Genomic DNA, 25,526 nt, shown 5'->3' on the forward strand with positions numbered 1-25,526 from the left:
TTATTCAATAAGCAAAAGGAGATAGAGGATTTGAACCCTGATAGTTCCTAGAACTATACCGGTTTTCAAGAAGGGAGGGAGCTTAGTGTTTTGTGAGATGTATAATTGATCTCCACAACACAAGCTTCTCCTTCACAGTATGAATTTTTATGTGTTTCTGCATATTCTACTACTCTCTTTGTTCAGAATTACTTGTCGAAAAAATGAATGCATTTCGATGTATTTTTGTTTTACATATATCCATTTGTATCCATTTTATCACAAGTAATCCGAAACGGAGGGAATATACTTGTTCAGAATCCCCTGGTCCAAAATCGTGGCTAGCTACGCCCCCGTGCGTTGAACTTGCATGCACCTCGGCTACTATGTATGTGCTCCTAGTCCTAGAGGAGCTCGATGCGCGCGTCATCGATGACGACCTCATCAGCGTTGACGGGGACGATGGTGATGTCCAGCTGGCCGTCATCGCCGGACTTGAGGTCCTCCAGCAGCTCCCGCAGCGCGAACTGGTACGACACCTGGATCATGGCCATGCCGCCGCCGAAGCTTCTCCCGTGCGGCACATGCGTGAAGCTTCCGGCGAACTCGGCGTTCCGCGGGCCCACCTTGTACTCCTGGCCCTTGGGGACGTTAACCAGCACGTCGAACTTGACGTACTCGCAGGGGTCCAGCGTGATGTCCACCACCAGCGCCTCCGGCGCCTTCTTGCCGCTGCCGCCGCCGGCCCAGGCCTTCTCCGGCCTCGCCACCGTCATGTACACGTTCTCGTCGTTCCTCAGCGTCACGGTGGTGTACGAGCTGGTGACCTTGTTAGCGCTCCTCTTGCCGGGGCGGCGGTCGATGCCGGTGGCCGGCTTGGGCCGTTTCCCCAGCCACGGCAGCTCGCCGTGCTCCTCGTAGGTGTAGCCGAGCTTCCCGATGTCGAGGACGTCGCTGACCTTGGTGCGCACGGGCCGCTTGTCGGCGTCGTAGAAGACGAAGCTGGTGTCGAGCCACTCCTGGTAGGGGAGGAAGGGGCCGCCGAGCTTGGTGCTCCAGACGTGCCACATGCGGTCCACGTTGGAGTGGTTGGAGTAGAAGACGGGGTCGCGCGCCGCCGTGCTGAGGTCCCCCATGTCCTGGTTCGCCTGCTCTGGGTCGCCGAGCCAAATGTGCGCGGCGGTGTGCGCCCCGGCCTCCAGCGATCCGGTCACCTTGTGCTGCTGCTTCCCTTTGTCGTCCAGCTCGGCGCTGCAGAACTTGCCGCCATAGAATTCCTTGGGCGTGCTCACAGCCATCTGAAAATGAAAAAAAAACTCATGTTGCGCGCGTGCGCATATACTCCCTCCATTCTGAGTACTATGGAATAAGTTTTTCCAAAAGCCAAACATGTGTATATTTGACCATGTTTTCAGAAAAAAAATATTCCTACCAATATCTACAATATGAAATTTATATCATTTTATCTATCATGGAAAATATTTTTATTTTTTTCTTTTTTATTATAGATTTTGATATCTTATTCTACAGTGTTTTTAAATCTCAGTCGACAGAGACTTGGTTATGTCTCAGCCGATGCTATATTCCTGAGGTTTTGCACGGAGATTTGCGCAAAAATTTCTTTTTAGTTTTTTTTCTTTCTTATATGTTATGTCACTCGATTAACACTTGCTTAAGTCTCAGTCGACCGAGACCGAGACCTAGCCACACTATTCTATTATCTTGATTAAACATACAAAAGTTTGGCTTGCACGAAAACTCCTTATACTCTGAAATGGAGGGAGTAGTATTTAAGATATACACTTTGACTAAGTTTAGCCAAAAATTTATGGACGCGTAAATTTATGGACAAAGTTGCAATAGAGGAGCATCAATTAATTTGGATAAGAGAGAGTAGTATAGTTTAGAGCAAGAAGTAAGTATATATGGACCTGACGGTATAGGATGGCGAGATTATCCTCCATCCGACAGATGAGCTCGTCGTCGGTGCACTTAGGTTTCTGCGCCTTGTCTGGCTTCGGCTGCCCCAGGTTGAGGTCGATGAAGCCGTGCACTCGCGCCGGGTTGCGCCTGGAATTGTACAGCGGCGAGCACTTGTTGTCGAAGATGGCCGGCATCACCATCCCCGCCGGCGTGTCCCAGTTCCAGTAGGGCAGGCCGAAGGTGGGGTCGCCGACGAGGTCACCGAGGATGCCCTCGAAGAAGTAGATGTACATCCGGTGCCACGGCGCGAAGATGGAGGAGTAGTGCACGTCGAACACCGTCTCCGGGCCGCCTCCCGCCGGCACCACCTTGTAGTGGCTGGCGCAGTAGGCCTCGTGGATGGCCGACTGCCGCTTGAAGCTGCGCGGGTCGTCGTCGGGCAGCGCCTTCATCCTCCCGAGCGCCTCCTCGTACCTATTCACGTCCGCCTCGTCCAGCAGATGCGCCGCCTTCCGCACGCGCGGTGGGCCGCGCGGCCGTGGCAACGTGCTGAAGTCCACCACGTCGCTGGGGTTGTACAGGCCCGGGCACCGGAAGCCGCCGGGCACCGAGACGCATTGGAGCACCTCAGCCGTGATGGGCACGGCCGCACACTGGCTGGCGTCGGCGCCCTGCGCCAGCGAGACGCCGAAGTTAGTGGTGACGGCGACCCCGCCGAGCCCGAGGAGCACGCGCCGGCGGTCCACCTCGAGCCACTTGGCGTCGCCATCCGCGGCGGCCTTGCACGACAGGCGGCCGCGGCGGTGTTTTCTCCCGCTCCCACTCCTGGCCCCGGCGGGCTTGCTGCCTAGGGGAAGCAGGCATGCAGAGGCGGCGACCATGGAGACGTAGCCGGCGGTGGAGCTCAACATGTCTGTACGTGACAGTGGACGACGCCGGACTGCGACTTAATTTGTACTCCCTTCGTCCTATAATATAAAAGCGTTTTTTACGTGACCGAACGCCGCGCCGGCCAGCCACTACGTGCCGTGTGCCACATGGTTGTCGTCCTACCTGTGCGTTCGTGTGGACGCTAGACACCAGGCAGTGCAGGCCATATGGCCGTGGCATCAACGGCCCCGTCGCAACGTGATGCACGCGTTCACGTGCATACGATGAGGAAACATTTTACTACCTAGTATTATCGATGTAGACAGTGTTGTGGTCCGTCCCCCAGCAGCAAGCCGCGCATCGCCACACAGACCTCTGCAAGAAAAATGTCTGCAAAATCTGACTGGTATTCATCTCCACACGCGCACCATAGTCCATCCATTTTGTTGTGTGCGAAATCAATTGACCATGTACCAACCACACCAAAAGACTCTTGTGACCTAGCATGAAAGTATTTTTGTGGTATAGTACCTGAGAATCTAGACACAATCTGGTACTCATGCTCCTGTACACATAAATGTACCCAAGAAAATGCTCCTGAGATTCATTTAGTCTTGCATTGAGTGTCGTTTTAGAGGACATAGACAAAAGGATGCCATCAATTTGTAGCACATGGGCATCCTTCATGACAGAGCCCTGGCTCATTTCAGAGGATCCTAAGGAAACATAATGATATTTGATGTCTAAACTATGTCATTGTGATATAAATATAGCATGAAGCAAGCAAAAAAGTATAGATACAAAGTATAGGGCATATCAGTGTGTCTTTGGCAGGTGTCCAATATATATTTATAGGAGAACCTACAAAGTCTCGGGTCGCGATCACGATCCAAACCGACTAGATTTACAACTTGAAAACTTACTTGTCAAGAAACCGATGAACCTACCGGCCAAGAAACCAAAATATGAAACGGCAAAAGGAAGTCAAGCTCCTGCAAGAGCACAAACAAGATTTCGGCAGACCATTCACGCGCACGTCGCACGCCCGCACCCTTTGCCCCGGCACAGCCCCGCAAGGTGAGCATTGTGTGGTATTCTCTTTCTCTCCTCATACACATCATTTAGTGGAGTGGGGGAGATTCCACTATATAAGTTGGTCTCAGCAACATCCACTTCCATGGTGGGACTAAAGATCTCACCTTCTCTCTTGTCATTTATTCATGGGTCTTTGAGATTTATTAGAATTTTAGTTGTTGAGTCAAGACCAAGTATTCTAACACGAGGCCCCTCCAAACATTTGCTCTTTGAGATGGATGCAAGCCTTGTGCATTAGCATTCTAATTGAAGGAAATATGCCCTAGAGGCAATAATAGAGTTATTATTTATTTCCTTATATCATGATAAATATTTATTATTCATGCTAGAATTGTATTAACCGGAAACATGATGCATGTATGAATACATAGACAAACAGAGTGTCACTAGTATGCCTCTACTTGACTAGCTCGTTGATCAAAGATGGTTATGTTTCCTAGCCATAGACAAAGAGTTGTCATTTGATTAACGGGATTACATCATTAGGAGAATGGTGTGATTGACTTGACCCATTCCGTTAGCTTAGCACTTGATCGTTTAGTTTGTTGCTATTGCTTTCTTCATGACTTATACATGTTCCTATGACTATGAGATTATACAACTCCCGTTTACCGGAGGAACACTTTGTGTGCTACCAAACGTCACAACATAACTGGGTGATTATAAAGTTGCTCTACAGGTGTCTCCGAAGGTACTTGTTGGGTTGGCATATTTCGAGATTAGGATTTGTCACTCTGATTGTCGGAGAGGTATCTCTGGGCCCACTTGGTAATACACATCACTTAAGCGTTGCAAGCATTGCAACTAATGAGTTAGTTGCGGGATGATGTGTTACGGAACGAGTAAAGAGACTTGCCGGTAACGAGATTGAACTAGGTATTAAGATACCGACGATCGAATCTCGGGCAAGTAACATACCGATGACAGAAGGAACAACGTATGTTGTTATGCGGTTTGACCGATAAAGATCTTGGTAGAATATGTAGGAACCAATATGAGCATCCAGGTTCCGCTATTGGTTATTGACCGGAGACGTGTCTCGGTCATGTCCACATAGTTCTCGAACCCGTAGGGTTCGCACGCTTAAAGTTCGATGAGGGTTATATTATGAGTTTATGGTTTTTGATGTATGGAAGGTAGTTCCGAGTCCCGGATGTGATCACGGACATAACGAGGAGTCTCGAAATGGCCGAGACATAAAGATCGATATATTGGACGACTATGTTCGGATACCGGAATGGTTTTGGGGAGTTTCGGGCATATACCGGAGTACCGGGGGGTTACCGGAACCCCCCGGGGAGACTAATGGGCCTATTGGGCCCTAATGGAGAAGAGGAGGGGCGGCCAAAGGGCAGCCGCGCGCCCCCTCCCCCCCCCCAGTCCGAATTGGACAAGGAGGGGGCGGTGCCCCCCTTTCCTTTCCCCTCTCTCTCCTTCCCTCTCCTCTCCTACTCCCACATGGAAAAGGGGGAGTCCTACTCCCGGAGTAGGACTCCTCATGGGGCGCGCCTAGGGTGGCCGGCCCCCTCCTCCTCCTCCACTCCTTTATATACGGGGAGGGAGGCACCCCTTGGAGACACAACAATTGATCTCTTGGATCTTTTAGCCGTGTGCGGTGCCCCTCTCCACCATAGTCCACCTCGATAATATCGTAGCGGTGCTTAGGCGAAGCCCTGCGACGGTATAACATCAACATCGTCACCACGCCATCGTGCTGACGGAACTCTCCCTCAAAGCTCGGCTGGATCAGAGTTCGAGGGACGTCATCGAGTTGAACGTGTGCGAAACTCGGAGGTGTCGTGCGTTTGGTACTTGATCGGTTGGATCGTGAAGACGTACGACTACATCAACCGTGTTGTGCTAACGCTTCCGCTTTCGGTCTACGAGGATACGTGGACACACTCTCCCGTCTCGTTGCTATGCATCACCATGATCTTGCGTGTGCATAGTAAATTTTTTGAAATTACTACGTTCCCCAACACTAATGCGTGTTAGGGTTTTTCCTAATACACGCATAAATACTACTTTATGTTAGTTTTCTGTCAGCGAACATCGAGAGAAGAGAGAAGGATGGCATTCGTGTAACCTAGCAGGAAAATATTTTTGTGATATAGTCTTGAGAATCTAGACACAATCTGGCACTCATGTTTCTGTACACATAAATGTACCCCCAAAAATGCTCCTGAGATTCATTTAGTTTTTAATTGAGTGTCATTTTAGAGGATATAGACAAAAAGATGCCATCAGTTTGTAGGACATGGGCATCTATGTTCTCTCTTTTTTTGTGTGAGAAATGGGCATCTATGTTCATGACAGAGTCTTGGTTCATTTCAGAGGATCCTAAGGAAACAATCCAAACCTTGTTGCAGAATGTGAAGGAAACTGACACTTGACACTAAATTAATATGCCATCATCACATGTCGCACACCCGCACCCTTCGCCCCGACCCACAACCTGCTCATGTGATCTTCTCTTTCTCTCCTCATACCCATCATTTAATGGAGTGGGAGACTCCATTATATAAGTTGGTCTCACACAACCTTCACTTTCATGGTGGGACTAAAGATTGCACCTCCACTTTTGCTACTTACTCATCGGCCTTTGAGATATTTTCTTAGGATTTAGTATTGGGCCAAGCCCAAATATTTTAACATGGGATACGTCGAACATTTGGGCTCAGGGAGTGATGCAAGCCTTGTGTATTACCATTTTAATTTCCCAAACATTTGTTTTCAAAATTGCGAACATTTTCTGAATTTCCAAATACTTTCTGAAAATCGCTAACATTTCTGAATCCGCAAACATTTATGAATTATTAAACATTTTATTTTGAAATTCTCATTTTTTTTAATTTTAGGAACTTTTTGTAAGTCCCGAATTATTTAAAGTATAAAAAATGAAGCTGAAAATTGGAAAAGGAAAATAAAAAGCGAAATTTAAAAAACCAGTCCCCCGGAGATGGGCCGGCCCAAATAGGCTTTGTTGTATCTTCTCCCGGCTTGCAGAGCGCGGTATAGAAGGTTCCTGTGTGAAACGTTTTTTTATCACTTATAGGTGGGATCGGTGGATAATATTTTTCAACTTTGGGGGCAATTTCGGTGACGTACCGCCAGAAGCAATAGCCTCTTTATTATTACTAGGTAAATATATATAAAAGGTGAATTTTATAGGACGGCAATTTGACCCGCAAAGTTGTATGTCACTGGGTAGACAGGGATGCCTGGAAGCTAGCTGTCCATGAGGTAGAACCATGAATTGGTTGTGAGATTTTATGGATTTCAGCTCCAGCCTACCTCCACATGTTTGAGACTAGATGATTTATTGTTGTCATTGTTATTGATGAAATCACTCGGCAAATTAAACACATAAGTTTCTCCTTTTTCTGTTTTTCTCCGCACATGGATGCTGGTCTTCGCTTTGTGTTTCTTTTTCTCGCGAAAAAAACAAGTAGAACCCGGTTCAATTTATTGATCGGATAGAAAATTTTACTCGGCAAACTTTGTGCCTACACGACAGTACAAAAGGGCGAGAGGATAAAAAAAAAGATTGAACTCGGCAAACTTTGTGCCTTTTGAGTATTGGTATACAACCACACAGATTTGTGCAGAGTTAAACGTGTGCCTTGAGCCCTTTGACATGCAAAGCAAATGCCGTTGACCAGTATTACTAATGCACAGGCTATCTACCACGACGGCGACGGCGATGGCGACGGTGACGACCATGAGCGAAAGCAGGTGTAGCAATCGGCCGGCGAGCCGCACTTGGCCATGCACGCCTCGCGACGCCTCTGCCTGCACGAGTTGCATTCCTCGAAGGAACAGGCGGTGGCGCATGCACTGCGGGCGGCGTCGCCGCAGTAGTCACAGCTGCCGCCGGTGCAGCTGGCTGTGCACCTGTCGAACTCGCCGATCATACACTCGCCGCAGTGAGGACCCTCCATCAGTTGGCAAACGGTGCAGATCAGGTTGATGGAGCCTGAGCACTCGGATATGCACGAATTATCCAAGTAGCAGTCGGCCATGCATGGTGCCACCTCCGGCCACGGCGACGGCCCTGGCGCTGGCAGTGGCGGTGTCGGCTCGGGCCAGTGCGCCGTTTCCGGGGCCGGTGATGGTGGTTCCGGCCCCGGCAACGGATAGCTGCCCGATGAAGGTATGGCCAGCATGGCAAGGACGGCAACGATGGCGGTCGCCTTGAGAGCGAGGCCTGCTGAAGCCATTAGAAAGAAAGTGCTTGCAACGATAAATAAAATGGAGAAGATGGACTTAACCTGGTGTGAGTACCAAGTAGGAGAGGGCAGGGTTATTTATAGGCACGGCCCAAGATCATACGTATATCTATCACATGGTATCAGTATGTACTAGCTACAATGCCTCATATAGTTTCATGCACGTTACAAGTTGACAACCGTATACTACTATGTAGTAAAATTAATGCGTACATATACTATAAGTAAGATTAATGCATCAAATCGCATGTCAGGAACTGCGGTAGTACAACTTGACCGCAGCATCAAGTTGCATGTCGAGTATATATTGACCGGGCACGGTTTTGACTTCCAGTTTGGCTTGGATCTCTCTGTGGACGAAACACTTCACAAGGCTGGTTGTAATGGAAAGTATCATATACTAGTATCATGCATATGATACTAGCTACAATTCCTAATATATAGTATCATAAGTTGGAATTATAAAGGACTATATTTATTGTCATGCATGACACAAAGTAGCACATTATTTAATATGATACAGTATCATGTTATAATACTCAAGCCTCTTTTTTTTCATTTAATTCTATGCCATCTTATCAATGTTATTTAGTTGGCATGTATGATACTATCTATGATATTTTCATTACGGGCAGCCTAATCAGATTGGAATAAATCCTTGAGGAGACTTCGCCTCACCTCCGCCATGGGCCTGCCATTTTTGACTTCCAAACATCCAAGCTAAACATACGGCGCAAAAAAAAAGGTAGAGTAAATAAAAATTGGGGGAGTAACAACCATAATCAGACTGAACTATAAATACAAGGTGACTGTTGGGTTAAAATGGACGACAGACTTGCTGTGGAATGCCTAAATGGAATTAAACGGTGTTGATCGAATGTATAAACGTTGATTCTCTAAGAATGAGAACACCCCGCAGTCACAACCCCCACTGAGATGCGGACCAAATTAAAACAATCCAGTCTACAGAAAGGAAGATGGAAAACTGACTTAGCAACCTTATCTTGACCGGCAAGATCTGCACAGTGCAGGTAACAAGTTGACATGCAAATATCGCATATATTACTTATCTTGACCGGGTACGGGGCATGATTCCTAATGTAGATTGATTTTGACTTTCAGTTTGGCTTGGATCTCCGTGCAGGAAATACTTACTGATAATAAGTGTTAGAGTATATGAGTAGGACTCGTATTAGACTTGTACTCCAAGTTGATTTAGCTTAGATCGGTTATCCTATGCACTATATAAACATTGTAATCCGGTTGTATCCAATCAAGCAATATACGAGTTTACACAACTTTACATGGTATCAGCTATTCGGTCCTAGGGCATGGCCGTCCCACCTCGGCTGCCGCCGCCGCCGCGCGGCTACTTCGAGTGGCGCGCCACCATGGCCGCTGCTCCACCCCCCACCCAAAGAGCTTCCTCTACCTCTCTAACCCTAGCCCCTACAATCCCCACTACAATTTCTTTAGCCGATACAATCTCAGATGTTACCTCTCTTACCCCAATTACCCTAGACCTTGCAGCCCACAATTACTACCATTGGTGCCACCTCTTCGACATACACCTTGGCCGCTGCAATCTGCGCGCCCACATCGCCGCCGACTCCGTCCCGCGCCTCGATGATCCTCGCTGGGTCAAAGATGACCTCTCCATCATCCAATGGATCTACACGCGCGTGTCTACCGAGATCTTCAATCTTGTATTCCGCGAGGCCTCTACCGCAGCCGCTCTCTGGGCTGCTCTTTGTCGTCTCTTCCAGGACAACGCCGATGCTCGCATCAACACCCTCAATACCGAGATTCGCAACACCGTCCAGGGAGCATCTTCTCTCAGCAACTACTGTCAGCGCCTCCAGACGATGGCCGATGAGCTTCGCGAGTTGGGTGATCCCGTGGGTGATCGTCAGCTCGTCAACATCTTACTCCAAGGGCTCGGTGATGAGTTCAGGACGCAAGCTGCCTTCATACCTCTCATACGGCCTTATCCCTCCTTTGCCGACGTGCGCTCCCTACTTCAGTCCGCCGCCGACGCGATTGCGCGCAAGGAATCTCGGCCCCAGGTCTTCGCTGCCTCGCCACGGCCTCTTCACCCTCCTGCCGCGGCAGCGCAAACTGGCCAAAACTCTGCCGCGGCAGCCCCGGTGGCACCACCACCTCCCGTGCACCCACCCCCTGGATGGCGCCCGAGTCCGAACTACCGCGGGAAGAACCCCATGTACTTCCCCCTGCGGCCTACCCCGGCGCCTCGACCTGCAGCACCGCCTCCAGCTCCTCCCACTGGTGCCTCGACATCAACATCGGCCTCTCCAGCCTGGCGTCCTCCTCATGATCCATGGACAGGTCTGGTCCAGGCATGGTCCATGCCGTGGTCTGCACCCTCTCCCGTCGGCGCCCCTCCCGCATATTCAGGTGCATGGCAGCCGGGGATGCGCCCACACACTGGCACTCCTGGTTTTCTCGGCGTTCGTCCACCTGCTCAGGCCTATTATGCTGCCCCTACTATGGCTCCTTTTGCTGCTGCCCCGCCTATACAGTACAGTGCTCCCATGTCAACTCTAGTCTACCATACTGATCATTCAGGAGTCTACTACCAGCTGATGCAGCTCCCCACGTATGCGGCAACACCACCTGCGCCCGTACCTGCACCACCACCAGCGCCGCCCTCTACCAACGTCACGAGCTGGGAGCAAGCTGCGTTTCTCCAGGCCATGAACAATTTTGCTGCACAAGGTAACACAGGTACTGCTTGGATCTTTGATTCTGGTGCATCTAGTCATATGTCTTCATCTAATAATATGCTGTCAAATTGCACTCCATCCTATTTTTCTTCTATAACGCTTGGTGATGGTTCCTCCACTCCTATTTCATGTGTTGGTCACACTCAACTCCCATCTACCACCAAGCCACTTCTTCTTAGTGATGTCTTAGTTGCACCAGCACTTATCAAAAATTTAATTTCTGTTCGTTGCTTCACCACTGATAATCATGTCTCTGTCGAGCTTGATCCCTTTGGTCTCTCTGTGAAGGATTTCAACACCAAGACGGAGATCGCACGCTTCGATAGCTCCGGCGACCTCTACTCCATCCACAGTGCTCCCACTGCTGCGCTTCCTTCTACCATGCTTGCTATGGTGGATCTTTGGCATCAGCGTTTAGGTCATCCCAATAGTGCCGCACTGTCGTCCATACTTAGTGATTTTTCTATTCCATGTAATAAAGAACCTCATAATTCCTCTCTATGTATTTCATGTCAACAAGGAAAACATGTTAGGTTACCTTTTAGTTCTTCTAGCTCTTCTAGTACATTTCCCTTTGAGCTTCTTCATTGTGATCTGTGGACCTCTCCAATTTTAAGCATTTCTGGTTTTAAATATTATCTTGTTATTCTAGATGATTACACACATTTTATATGGACTTTTCCTCTAAGAAATAAATCTGACGCACATACTGTTTTTACTAACTTTCAACGTTATGTAGCTACTCATTTCCTTCTTCCTATTCGTTTTATACAATGTGATAATGGTAAAGAATTTAATAATATTGCAAATCGAAACCTTTTCCTCAAACACGGCATTCTCCTTCGGTTCTCATGTCCATACACCTCACCACAAAATGGCAAAGCTGAATGCTCTCTTCGCACAATCAATGATACTATTAGAACACTTCTTATCCAGGCATCAATGCCACCCAATTTCTGGGCTGAAGCACTGCGTACTGCCACTTATCTTTTGAATATTCGCCCATCCAGTGTAAATCCTAAAACAACTCCCTTTTACTCTCTTTTTCTTTCTCACCCTAACTATAATGAGCTACGAGTCTTCGATTGTCTTTGCTTTCCCAACATCTACGCCACAACAACTAATAAGCTGTCCCCACGATCTCTTGCGTGTGTTTTCTTAGGATACTCTGATGAACACAAAGGCTATAGGTGTCTTGATCTTGTTTCTGGTCGCGTACATATATCTCGTCATGTAACTTTCGATGAAACGGTTTTTCCTTTCTCTACTACCTCAATAGACAACAAACCCAAATCTGCATCCAAACCATCTCATTCTCTCTCTAAATCCCCTATTTTTACTCATCTCATACCTGACAATCCAGCCGCGGCAGCCAATCTGCCTCTTTCCTCTGCCGCAGCAGCGCATCCACCTTCTCCTGTCGCCATGCCGACCTCTCCCGCGGCAGCGGATTTGCCGTTTTACTCTGTCGCGGCAGCGCCCCCATCACCCCCATCTCCCGCCATCGCCACTCCACTCTGTCGCGACAGATTTCTCTGCCGCGGAAGACTCACCCATGTCCGCACCCTCCGCTGCGCCGGACAACTCTCCCTCTCCGCCACCACCAATTCTACCACCCAATGTCGTCCCTGTTCCTGCTCCTATCAATGACCACACTATGCGCACCCGTGCCAAATCAGGTTTTTCTCAACCAATTAAGAAGCTTAATTTGCATGTAACCACTAATCTCTCTCCTATTCCTAAAACTTACAAATCTGCTCTTCTCGATCCTAACTGGGCCGCTGCCATGCGTGATGAATACAATGCTCTTCTCTCCAACAACACCTGGCATCTGGTTCCCCGTCCTCCTAATGCAAATATTGTCTCTGGTAAATGGGTCTTTCGTCAAAAATTTAACTCTGACGGTAGTCTTTCTAGGTATAAAGCTCGTTGGGTTTGTCGTGGCTTCTCTCAACAACACGGTATAGATTATGATGAGACGTTTTCTCCTGTCGTAAAACCTAGCACTATTCGAACTATTCTTAGCATAGCGGTCTCATCAACATGGCCAATCCATCAATTAGACGTTAAAAATGCTTTTCTTCACGGCTCTCTTCATGAAACTGTATATTGTCAACAACCCTTAGGTTTCGAGGATTCTACATCTCCCAATCATGTTTGTCTTCTTCAAAAATCTCTCTATGGCCTTAAACAAGCTCCCCGTGCATGGTTTTAACGCTTCTCTACCTTCCTTCAAACTATAGGTTTTTCTCCTTCTCGTTCAGACTATTCTCTTTTTGTTTATCATTCTAACAGCCACGTTGCATATCTTCTTCTTTATGTAGATGATATTGTTCTTACAGCCTCTTCTACTGACTTTCTTCAACACATTATCTCACTTCTCCAGCATGAATTTTCCATGACTGATTTAGGTTCTCTCCATCATTTTTTGGGTATTGCTGTCACACGTGATCATAAGGGTCTTTTTCTTTCTCAACGTCAGTATTCTATTGAACTTTTAAACAAGGCCGATATGTTAGATTGTCAACCCTCTCGCACACCTGTAGATACCAATTTTAAACTCTCCTCCGATGGTGAAACTTTTTCTGATCCCACACTTTATCGTAGTTTAACTGGTGCTCTTCAGTATCTCACACTTACTCGTCCTGAACTATCCTATGCTGTACAACAAGCCTGTCTTTTTATGCATGATCCTCGTGTCCCACATTATAATCATGTCAAACGAATCCTTCGGTATGTCAAAGGAACTCTCGATCACGGTCTCCACATAAATTCATCTTCACCTGCATCATTGACAGCTTATTCGGATGCTGACTGGGCTGGTTGTCCAGACACTCGTCGATCCACTTCAGGATACTGTGTTTATCTTGGTAACAATCTTATTTCTTGGTCCTCGAAGCACCAGCTTACGGTCTCTCGTTCGTCGGCTGAGGCAGAGTACATGGCTGTTGCACATGCAGTTGCGGAGACAGTTTGGTTGCGCCAATTACTTGAGGAACTTCATCAACCTCTTCATCAGGCCACGGTGGTTTACTGTGATAATATTTCTGCAGTCTATATGTCAGGCAATCCAGTGCAGCATCGACGCACCAAGCATATTGAGATCGACATTCACTTTGTTCGTGAGAAAGTTGCTTTGGGACAAGTCCGTGTTCTTCATGTTCCTACCACGACACAGTTCGCTGATATCTTCATCAAGGGGCTTGCAACCGCGCCATTTACAGATATTCGATCCAGTCTCAACGTCATTGAGCCTCCCGTTGACACTGCGAGGGGATGTTAGAGTATACGAGTAGGACTCGTATTAGACTTGTACTCCAAGTTGGTTTAGCCTAGGTCGGTTATCCTATGCACTATATAAACATTGTAATCCGGCTGTATCCAATCAAGCAATATACGAGTTTACACAACTTTACAATAAGATTCGAACAAAAACGACTATGCCTCGCCTCGGCCATGGGTCTAAACATTAACTTCCAAAAAAACTATGTTCAAACTTTTCATGGTGAGAATAAGGAATTGAGAGAGGAGTGTCAACTCTGACGGGTGGGGCCCACATCCGACTTAACTGTCTACACAAATGGTGCCCGCTTTTAGTACCACGTGGCCCTGACTGGCAGGCCCGGTATGTCAGAAATGTGTTTAAATCGAGCACATCGACTCAGTAGTGTCTTTCGAGAAATACTCCCTCCGTTCCTAAATATTTGTCTTTCTAGAGATTTCAACAAGTGACTACATACGGAGCAAAATGGGTGAATCTACACTCTAAAATATATCTATATACATCCGTATGTGGTAGTTCATTCGAAATCTCTAAAAAGACAAATATTTAGGAACGGAGGGAGTATCATGCCACGGTTGGCAGCTTCTTGTGGTAGTAAAACAATGTGGTGATTTTTAGAACACTAGACGAGAATGTGATGGTTTTATGCTATTCACTCCAAAATAAAATAAAATTAGAACACCGTAGTCACAACCGCCGCTGAGATTTGAAGCAAAAAAATCATGTTGACGAAAATGGAGATGGAAGACTGACTTAGCGGTCATGACGTATACTATGTAGAATGCATTAAATTACATGTCAAGATCTGCGGAGTGGAGATAACAAGTTGACATACAAATCAGTACTCACATATCTTGACCGGGCAAGGGCACGATTCACCACGTAGATTGGTCTGACTTCCATATGGCTTAGGCTTGTCATAGTTGCAGCAAGTTAGACTAGTGTCATGCATATGACCATACTCTATGTAACTACCTTCATAACAGAAAGTGCCATAGAAGTAGTGCTACTTATCTTAGTCTTGTATCTAAAGCAATCATATTTAATGAGGAAAGAGAGACCAACCATCTCTTAATCTAGATATACTAACAATTTGGCTTTGAAAAGTATACCATTAAAAAATAGAACATTTGTAGTTTATAATGTTATAATTTTTGTGATATAAAACGTGTATTACGTTGGTTAAATCATGAACCTAGGGATACAGTTGAGCCTTCTAAACCGGAAAGGAAGTAGTATCTAATGGTATTTAAGTACTATATGTTCAGATATAGCAGTGCCAGTGAGTAGGGCATTTTGGAGCCCAATTTTCTTAAAAAAATAAAAAATTGGTTTCAAAAAATATGAACTTTTTTTACAAGTAAACTAGGATTTGAGGTGTGTGTGTAAAATTTCAGGATGAAATACGTTGAAATGCGACCTATACAAAAAAGAAAAAATCATGGTCTGGGAAGATGAATAGCATCATGTGTTTAAAAGTCTTAGTTTTTTTTTCACAGCCCTCATTTCAACATATTTTGTCATGAAAATTTATACACTTGTGCATTATGCCTTCATGTATATTTGTTCAACATTTTTTGAACACACGTTCAACATTTTTTAAAATGCTTGGTTTAACATCTTTTCAATACATGGTCTACATTTTTCTCTATACACATTCGAATTATAAAAAAAATGTTCATCATGAATTTAATAATGTTAATGCAGTCTACAAATATTCAAATAATGCTTTAAACATGTTTGTACCGTAAAAAATGTGCATTACATTTAACAAAATGTTCAGGCATTTTAGAACAAATGTTTTTAACGTTTTAAAAAACGAATATAAAGTGTAAATTATATGTTTGCAAAATGTAAGAAAATGTTTCGTGCCATTCATAAGAATGTGAAATTCGTAAAAAAAATGTTCACACAATTAGAAAATATGTTTATGACATTTTAAAAAATGTTTATACAATGTACGCGTAATTTTAAAAAAAATCACAGCATTGAAAAATGTTCAACAGATATTTAAAAAAATTAAGCTGTATTCAAAAAAATCTTCATCATGTATTTGAAAAAAAATTAATGTGTATAAAAAAATTATATGTGTGTTAAAAAGTGGACATGTATTGAAAAAAAATGGAAAGAATTGAAAAAATTCATACAAATGAAAACCAGAGAAAAGGGGTAAAATAGAAAAAAAAATGAAAGAGAAACCAATGAAAACCATAAAGAAAAAACACAAGGAAACGAAAAAACCCGGCATGGAACCTAAACAAACCGGTCAAGACCGATGTAAGGTTCCATGTTATTGGGCCAGCCCACCCTACTGCTCGCTTGAGGTGAGGAGCTAGTGAGGCATAGCCCTAGCAATTGCGGGTATGGGATCTCACTGGGCTAAATCATGGTCCTTTTGCCACAGGCCACTGCGCACGTGGCGGGCTTCTCTCCTATCGACCATGTTTCCACTAGCTTTGTTGCCATCAGTTTTTTCAAAAAAGAGAATTACCCCGGGCCTCTGCATCAAGTGATGCACACAGCCATAGCTTTGTTTCCACCTTCGCTACGAAAATTAAATTTGAAAGCGATGGCTTTTGTATTTACGTAGTACTATAGTTTTCCTAGCTCTATGTCATGTTTATTTTGATATAGTTTGTGAATTTAAAATTTCAAGGCAATATTTTTAATATATATTGCTCATTGTGTTCTTTCTTATCTTTTTTTTTTTGCAATTTGGGTCGTGCGGATGGCGGTGCTTTGGCCGTTTATCTGCACCAAAATGTCGGGGCGGGCTTTGGTTTACTTCACCTTGAGCGGTCGTGCTGCCTGCTTTGTTGCATTCAGCTAAATAACTTGCTATACCCGTAAAAGAAATTTTGCTATATCCACATGTTATCCACAAAAGGAAAACTTGATAACTTGTTTTTGCCATGCATGCGAGCTGAAACCCGCATGGAAGAGACTCGTAGCAAGTACTCCCTTCGTCCGGAAATACTTGTGATAAAATAGTTGTATCCATAACTAAAAAAAGTCTAGATATATTCATTTCTAGCACAAGTATTTTCAGACGGATGGAGTACAGTAGTAACCTTTACGTGCATTCAGCTGTGCACATCAATCTAGATATCGAAAGCCGTCGCGTCGTCATCTGCCCAAGGTGTGAACGTGTGTTCAGACAGGACACTCCACAAGGACGCCGGTCAATGCTGAGGATTCAGACACATGTGAAATTGTGCATAACACTTAATTCCATTCAGGCTATTTTTGCAGTTAGGGGTTTATTTTCTGAAGAGCACTCGATGGGTGAGTTACATAGATCAACCTGAGGAAGTTACCATCTCATGTCCTGAAAAATAGAGCAGCTAAAACCTTGTCCAAATAGGCAGATGGAAAGCCAAGGAGAAGGAGAAGATGCCATCATCTCCGTCGATATTTTTCCCCCTAGGTAATTTAATCACGGGTGGACGCACAGACGGTAATTATCTATCCCCACCAACTAACACGCAAAAAAAAGGTGCAATGTGTTGTCCCCGTCAACCTGAATTAAGAAGACAAGTGTAATGAATCAGCTTGACGTCCTTCATCGCTCGGTCGGTTGACTTGACCCAAGTCTTTGGCCTCATTGGTGCGCAGCGCGCAATCTTCTCAGAAGACGGCCACACAGATTTGGCCGGTGATCTTTCCCTTCTTAGCCATGCAACGCACGGGTAATTTATGTGCACCTGCAACTATAACTCTGGCAACCGTGTCTTTTTTATCCTTGGTTATCTATGCCGAAGAACTAGCGCGGGAACAGTAAGGAAGATATATTCAGAACGGTACAGGGCACTGTCCACTGAGTCCAGCACCAGGACGACGCTGCTCAAAGTTGAGGATTCAGATAGATAGATAGGCAAAAGTGACTGAAGAAGAGGTCGTTTTCATAGTTAGGAATCCAACTGTCGAACCATAAGCTTTAGTATTTTGCTTGTGCCACCTAAGAGAAGAAGTTCTATTCTTCCACTAGGATGCTGTTATCTAGAGTACTAACTTGCCAGTCAGAAGGGCTCGGTAAACGCCAGATCCGGATGTGAGAGAATGAGATCTCACTGTCCATATGCCGTTACCTATGCTTGAGCTGTATACTGAACAACTGCACACGTAATTTGGGCTGATAGGGAGTGGGTTCTAAATTATGCAGAAAGATATGTTCAGATAGGATGCCCGAGAAGCACACACCGGTCAATGCCGAGGATTCAGAAAAGACGTGTGAATAATAACACTTCCATGCAGGTCATTTTCACAGTTTGGAATTTAACTTCTGAAAGCATAAGAAGGCAGTCGGTTGAGTGCTGACGGGTGATACAAAAGGTGTGTTTCCCTACTTCTGAATTAAAGTATGTTTCTGTTTCTTTGTTAGGAAAAAGTCACAATAGAATTAAAAAAATGCAATGGGATTACTTGTTGGAACTTACTGCAAAATGGCCGGTGCAAGCGAGGGCCCTGTGATTGATGACCACTGAAGAGATGCCAACCAGGTGCGCGTTTTCCGTGGATTGGACAGCAGTATCTCCTGAGACCAGATGTGCTAGATACATCCATTTGAGAGACAAGGTTGGGACAAGCTTTTTCGGACGGAGGGAGTATCAAACATAGAAGCTGTCATCCCATGTCCTCAACTTGATTTATAGGATACTGCCATCCACTTGGCGTCTAAAATCAGGGCCAAGTTAAGCTAAAATAGGAAGTTAAGGAGAAGAAGGCCCGGAAGATCGAACGTCTTATGACTTGCAGGAGCCCTGCCTAATTATGGGTGTATGCACAAAACTACAACAAATGGTAATTATCTCCACCAACTGACACAAAACCGTAGCGCGACGTCTTGTCCCTGCCAACCTGAATGAATTAGCTAGGGACACAATGAGCTGAGGGTCCTCCACATCATTCGGTTGCTTGTTTTTGGCCTTTCCATGGCACCCAATTAATCTCCTCTCCTCGTAAACAGACAGGGGAGCACACATGTCAATGCTGAGGATTCAGATAGATAGATAGACAGGCAAAGGTGACTGGGAAGATGAACAAATTCCATTCGGGTCATTTTCACATCACGTAGGAATCGAGCCATCGGATCACAAGGACGTCGCGCTCGTGGACGGGCTCCGACTTACTTCAGACGGTAATTATCTATCCCCACCAACTAACACAAAAAATTACTACCGTGTGTTGTCCCTGTCAGCCTGAATTAAGAACGCAATCAGCTTGCCGTCATCCACTGCTCGGTTGGTTGCTTGACCCCAAGTCCTTGGCCTCTTTCGTGGCACGCAATCTTCTCCAAAGACGGCCGGCCGCAAAGGTTTGCTCGACGTCGATATCTAGCGTGGCCGGTGATCTTTCTTAGCCACGCATGTATAATTTTTGTGCACTTTTGCTAAAGCTCTGGCAATTGTTTTTTGTTTTGCTAACGCACTCAACCCCAACCTCGAGCACCAAGTGTGGGAATCGTGAGGAATATATGTTCAGATACTGCCCACTGAGCCCAGAACCAGGAGCACGCTGGTAAAATTTAAGTTGAGGATTCAGGTAGACAGTCAAAAAGTGACTGGAGAAGAGCAGCTCCATTCAAGGTCGTTTTCACAGTTATAGAAATCGAACCGTCGAATCATAAGACACTCGATGCGACCTGCTGCGCTCTCGAGCCCCGACGAGTGACGGCGATACTTCTAAGTGCATTTCCCTGCTTGAGGATGTGTTTTGGTATCTTGCCTGTGTCACCAAGAGAAGTTCTGTTCTTCCTCTATATATATACTACACCTAGGATAATGTAATCTACTTATTTCTTGTCATCTACAAGAGCTCAGTTAGAACCAGATCCTGGCTTTACATGTGAGAGAATGACATCTCACTGTCCATATAGATAAGACGTGTGATAGGCCACATACATCAGCCATTACTGAACTGCACATGCAACTTGGGCTGATGGGGAGTGGGTTCTGTAATCTTTAGAAAGATACGTTTGTTCAGATAAGAAATGCCAAAAACGCTTCCACAAGACACAAACGGTAGTTATCTCCACCATCTGACACAAAACAGCAGTACAAGGTTTTTTTCCTGTCAAAATCAATTAATTAGGGACACAATGAGACGGCCACAAAGATTTGCTCCGCATCGAGATCGGCGCAGGATGTCGAGATCGAGAGCGTGGCCGGTGATCTTTCTTAGTGAAGCAGCACAAAGGTTGTGAAGGAGCAACTCCACCTTGCTGCTACAATGTGTACAGCACAAATGTTGAAGGAACAACTTCAACGTGTTGTGCTAGATATCGCTCTAGAGGCGAATGTAGGCTGATAGGGCAGCAAGAGTTCAATCCAGAACTCCTAGGGCACAAGATCTACTCCAAGATCTTAGATAAGAACAACAAGTTCTATTATAGGTAGGGGTACATAGTCTCATTACAAAGTAGAGGTGGGGACCTCTATTTATAGGGCTTTCGGAAGCCTTCGCATACTTCTACTTATAGCTGGAATACTCTAAAAAACATTATGTAAGTTTCACCATTCTACTCATAACTACTGACAACTAGAAGACTTTAGAAAACAGTAGGTAGGATAGAAAAGAAAAGGAAAGAAACACTACACTAGAGTGGAAGCATCTAGAAGTAGCCAAACAGATCTGGCATGTGTTTTCTTTCTTCTCGTCTAGTGTTCCTCATCATTCTCCCCTGGTTGTTGGAACTCGCCCTCGAGTTATCTTCATAGAGCGCTTCTTCTGGATGGTAGAGAGTCAAGTCCGCAACATTGAAAGTGTTGGAGATACCCATGTCACTTGGAAGATCTATCACATAAGCATTATCATTTATCTTCCTCACGATAGAGAAGGGCCCATACCTTCTCTGCCTAAGTTTCCCTTTAACACCTAAAGGAAGCCTCTCTTTTCGGAGGTAGACCATCACCTTATCACCGACGTGGAATGATTTTGGCCTCTTTTTGCAATCAGCAAGTTGTTTATATTTCTGATTTTGTGCTTCCAAAGCGCCGCGAATCTCTTTAACTCGGTGTAATTATCAGCAAAGGACAATGCTGATTTTGAGTTTCTCCTTGATGGCAGCTTCACCAGGTCCACCACATGTGTTGGAACTTTAGTGTAGACAATGAAAAAAGGGCTCCTTCCTGTGGATCTATGCTTGGAGTTATTATAGAAGAACTCTGCAAGAGATAAAGCCAAATCCCATTGCCCCTTTCTTTCTCCACAAATGCAACGGATCAGATTACCCAAAAACTTGTTCACCACTTCCGTTTGTCCATCTGTTTGTGAATGAGCAGTGCTAGAAAATTACAATTCAGTGTTGAATTGCTTCCACAAAGTGAGACAAAATGCAGCAAGAAACTTGCTATCACGATCTGAGACGATGGACCTTGGAACTCCATGAAGTCTGACCACTTCTCGAAAGAATAGGTTTGTCACATGAGCATCCGTTGTCTTGCGGCATGGAATGAAATGAGCCATCTTAGAGAACCTGTCCACGACCACAAACACAGCATCACTCCCTCATCTTGTTCTTGGCAAGCCCAAGACGAAGTCCATAGAGATGTCCTCCCATGGAGCGACAGGAACAGGCAAAGGCATGTATAACCCTGTGTTCTGGACTTGGCCTTTGTAGGTTTGAGTAGGGCATCGCTGAACAAACTTTCCAGCATCTCTCTTTAGTTGTGGCCAAAAGTAGCAAGCTTCCAGGCTAGCGACAGTCTTGTCCCGTCCAACATGGCCACTAAGATCACTTGAATGGAGCTCTCTAACCAGCTTGTCACGTAGAGAACTTCTTGGAATGCACAAACGATCATTTTTGAAGACATATCCATCTTGCATCAAATAGTCATCACCTAATGGTTGGCCCCTTGCGTGCTTTACCCAGACATGACCAAAGTCTTCGTCACCCTCATACAACTCCTTTATTTGATCCATGCCCGGAAGTTCAGCTTCAAAAGAAGTCAAGAGGCATGTGATACGTCTCCAACGTATCTATAATTTTTGATTGCTCCATGCTATATTATCTACTGTTTTGGACATTATTGGGCTTTATTATCCACTTTTATATTATTTTTGGGACTAACCTATTAACCGGAGGCCCAGCCCAGAATTGTTGTTTTTTGCCTGTTTTAGGGTTTCGAAGAAAAGGAATATCAAACGGAGTCCAAACGGAATGAAACCTTCGGGAACGTGATTTTTAGGAAGATTATGATCTGGGAGACTTGGACCCTACGTCAAGAAAGAAAACAGGAGGGCACAAGGTAGGGGGCGCGCCCACCCCCACCAGGCGCGCCCTTCACCCACGTGGGCCCCCTGTTGCTCCACCGACGTACTCCTTCCTCCTATATATACCCACGTACCCCCAAACGATCAGATATGGAGCCAAAACCCTAATTCCACCGCCGCAACTTTCTGTATCCACGAGATCCCATCTTGGGGCCTATTCCGGAGCTCCGCCGGAGGGGGCATCGATCACGGAGGGCTTCTAGATCAACACCATACCCTCTCCGATGAAGTGTGAGTAGTTTACCTCAGACCTACGGGTCCATAGTTAGTAGCTAGATGGCTTCTTCTCTCTTTTTGGATCTCAATACAATGTTCTCCCCCTCTCTTGTGGAGATCTATTCGATGTAATCTTCTTTTTGCGGTGTGTTTGTTGAGATCGATGAATTGTGGGTTTATGATCAAGTCTATCTATGAATAATATTTGAATCTTCTCTGAATTCTTTTATGTATGATTGGTTATCTTTGCAAGTCTCTTCGAATTATCAGTTTGGTTTGGCCTACTAGATTGATCTTTCTTGCAATGGGAGAAGTGCCTAGCTTTGGGTTCAATCTTGCGGTGTCCTTTCCCGGTGACAGTAAGGGCAGCAAGGCACGTATTATATTGTTGCCATCGAGGATAACAAGATGGAGTTTTCTTCATATTGCATGAATCTATCCCTCTACATCATGTCATCTTGCTTAAGGCATTACTCTGTTTTTAACTTAATACTCTAGATGCATGTTGGATAGCGGTCGATGAGTGGAGTAATAGTAGTAGATGCAGGCAGGAGTTGGTCTACTTGTCTCGGATGTGATGCCTATATACATGATCATACCTAGATATTCTCATAACTATGCTCAATTCTGTCAATTGCTCAACAGTAATTTGTTCACCCATCGTAGAATACTTATGCTCTCGAGAGAAGCCACTAGTGAAACCTATGGCCCCCGGGTCTATCTTCATCGTATTAATCTCCTACTACTTAGTTATTTCCTTTGCTATTTACTTTGCCTTTATTTTACTTTGCATCTTTATCATAAAAATACCAAAAAAATATTATCTTATCATATCTATCAGATCTCACTCTCGTAAGTGGCCCTATAGGGATTGACAACCCCTATTTGCGTTGGTTGCGAGGATTTATTTGTTTTGTGCAGGTGCGAGGGACTCGCGCGTAGCCTCCAACTGGATTGATACCTTAGTTCTCAAAAACTGAGGGAAATACTTGCGCTACTTTGCTCCATCATCCCTTCCTCTTCGGGGAAAACCAACGCAGTGCTCAAGAGGTAGCAAGAAGGATTTCTGGCGCCGTTGCCGGGGAGGTCTACACAAAAGTCAACATACCAAGTACCCATCACATACCCTTATCTCCCGCATTACATTATTTGCCATTTGCCTCTCGTTTTCCTCTCTCCCCACTTCGCCCTTGCCGTTTTATTCGCCCTCTCTCTCTCTATCCTCCCTCTCTATTTGCCTCTTTTTGCCCGCTTGCTTTTTGTTTGCTTGTGTGTTAGTTTATTTGCTTGTCGTTATGGCTAGTCCCTTATCTTCTCCGTTATCTCCCGAGAATGAAATTCTAAATTGTAAGCAAAGGGAGGGTGAAAATCTAAAAGATGCTTGGTATAGAATTTGCAATGCTCAAAATAGATCTACTAGGAAACAATCTACTACCATTCTCCTTCGCAATTTTTATGTAGGCATTACTCCTTGGCACCGTTATGTTCTTGATACTATTACCGGAGGGAACTTTTTGGGTAGCCATACTTTTGATTGTTATAATGCTATGTTAGATTTATTTGGCTCACCCCTCTCTTGGTTAATGGAACTATATTAACTTTGGAGCATGTAATGCAAAGGCTTAAGATTATTGAAAATAAGGTTGCTACCGTAGAGTTAATTGAAAATTTGGATAAAAAGATCCACAGCCGAATCTCTCAATATGGATCTAAAGTAGGAGTTACTTTGAAAGATATTAAAGAAAAGGAACCCATAGTTAATGAGAAAATAAATCACGATTCCGTTAGGATTGATAAACTTGAGAATATTATTACCAACTTGGGAACCGCTTTTTCTTCCGTAAAGAATACTCCAAGTCCTTCCACTAAAGTTGCCAAGCTTATGTACGTTCCTAAAAATAAGGGTGAATCATCTAGTAAGGAAAATGCGTATCTCAAATCTATAAGTGTTCATCCCAATCTTTTTGTTATCATTAAGGAACCATTTGTTACAAATGAATTTTTCGATCTTGTGCCTAAAAGTTTGATAATCAATAAAAAGAAAGAAATTCCTAAATATGGTAGATGCCTCATTGAAGAATTGCCTTCCAAAGATGGCAATACCTAGATCTATTTTTGCTTGTTATGCCTAGCTAGGGGCGTTAAACGATAGCGCTTGTTGGGAGGCAACCCAATTTTATTTTTATTCCTTGCTTTTTGATCCTGTTTAGTAATAAATAATTTACCTAGCCTCTGTTTTGCTTGTGTTTTTTTGTGTTTAATTAGTGTTTGTGCCAAGTAGAACCGTTGGGAAGACTTGGGGAAAGTCTTGTTGAACTTGCTGTAAAAAACAGAAACTTTAGCGCTCACGAGAACTGCTGTCAGTTTTATTTGGATAGTGCTATTTAGTTAATTCTTTTTTAAGATGATTAATAGATAAATTAATCACGTCCAGCAATTTATTTTGGAATTTTTGGAGTTCCATATATTGCGCTAGATACAGATTACTACAGACTGTTCTGTTTTTGACAGATTCTGTTTTTCATGTGTTGTTTGCTTATTTTGATGAATCTATGGCTAGTAAAATAGTTTATAAACCATAGAGAAGTTGGAATACAGTAGGTATAACACCAATATAAATAAAGAATGAGTTCATTACAGTACCTTGAAGTGATATTTTATTTTCTTTCGCTAACGGAGCTCACGAGATTTTCTACTTTAAGTTTTGTGTTGTGAAGTTTTCAAGTTTTGGGTAAAGATTTGATGGATTATGGAACAAGGAGTGGCAAGAGCCTAAGCTTGGGGATTCCCATGGCACCCCCAAGATAATATAAGGACACCTAAAAGCCGAAGCTTGGGGATGCCCCGGAAGGCATCCCCTCTTTCGTCTACTTCTATCGGTAACTTTACTTGGAGCTATATTTTTATTTACCACAT

General features: G+C 44.7%; 2 protein-coding genes and 1 long non-coding RNA gene across 4 annotated transcripts; 1 reads left to right on the top strand and 2 right to left on the bottom strand.

Moving 5' to 3' along the window:
• Positions 1-202: 202 nt before the first annotated feature.
• LOC125529122 (polyphenol oxidase I, chloroplastic-like) lies at positions 203-2,847 on the bottom strand. The gene is made up of 2 exons (XM_048693525.2): positions 1,911-2,847; positions 203-1,277 (listed from the first exon to the last, which is right to left on the bottom strand). The coding sequence occupies exons 1-2, from the start codon at positions 2,811-2,813 to the stop codon at positions 384-386; spliced, it is 1,797 nt and encodes a 598-aa protein (XP_048549482.2). The 5' UTR covers positions 2,814-2,847; the 3' UTR covers positions 203-383.
• A 4,467-nt stretch (positions 2,848-7,314) lies between these two features.
• Positions 7,315-8,193, bottom strand: LOC147957398 (uncharacterized). The gene is made up of 2 exons (XR_015611374.1): positions 7,437-8,193; positions 7,315-7,373 (listed from the first exon to the last, which is right to left on the bottom strand). It is a non-coding gene; the product is annotated as an uncharacterized LOC147957398 (long non-coding RNA).
• A 1,197-nt stretch (positions 8,194-9,390) lies between these two features.
• On the top strand, positions 9,391-11,469 carry LOC147957399 (uncharacterized). Of its 2 annotated transcripts, none has more exons than XM_087536751.1 (2): positions 9,391-10,841; positions 11,129-11,469. In XM_087536751.1, exons 1-2 carry the CDS (start codon positions 9,428-9,430, stop codon positions 11,164-11,166), a joined length of 1,452 nt encoding a protein of 483 aa, XP_087392877.1. In that variant the 5' UTR covers positions 9,391-9,427; the 3' UTR covers positions 11,167-11,469. The 2 variants fall into 2 exon arrangements, with proteins under 2 accessions (XP_087392877.1, XP_087392878.1); XM_087536752.1 differs by having other exon boundaries at positions 9,391-10,832.
• The last annotated feature ends 14,057 nt before the right edge of the window (positions 11,470-25,526 follow it).

This window comes from Triticum urartu, chromosome 7A (genome assembly GCF_056163025.1).
Source record: "Triticum urartu cultivar PI428250 chromosome 7A, HENAU_Tu73, whole genome shotgun sequence".
NCBI classification, from domain to species: domain Eukaryota; kingdom Viridiplantae; phylum Streptophyta; class Magnoliopsida; order Poales; family Poaceae; genus Triticum; species Triticum urartu.

What these genes read in the sequence shown, in the direction of transcription:
- LOC125529122 (XM_048693525.2), bottom strand. Translation starts at nt 2,813, where the DNA reads ATGTTGAGCTCCACCGCCGGCTACGTCTCCATGGTCGCCGCCTCTGCA. An exon ending in TCGCCATCCTATACCGTCAG is followed by an intron (nt 1,278 to 1,910) that starts GTCCATATATAC and finishes TTTCATTTTCAG; the next exon opens with ATGGCTGTGAGCACGCCCAA.
- LOC147957399 (XM_087536751.1), top strand. Translation starts at nt 9,428, where the DNA reads ATGGCCGTCCCACCTCGGCTGCCGCCGCCGCCGCGCGGCTACTTCGAG. An exon ending in TGCTGCACAAGGTAACACAG is followed by an intron (nt 10,842 to 11,128) that starts GTACTGCTTGGA and finishes CTCTCTGTGAAG; the next exon opens with GATTTCAACACCAAGACGGA.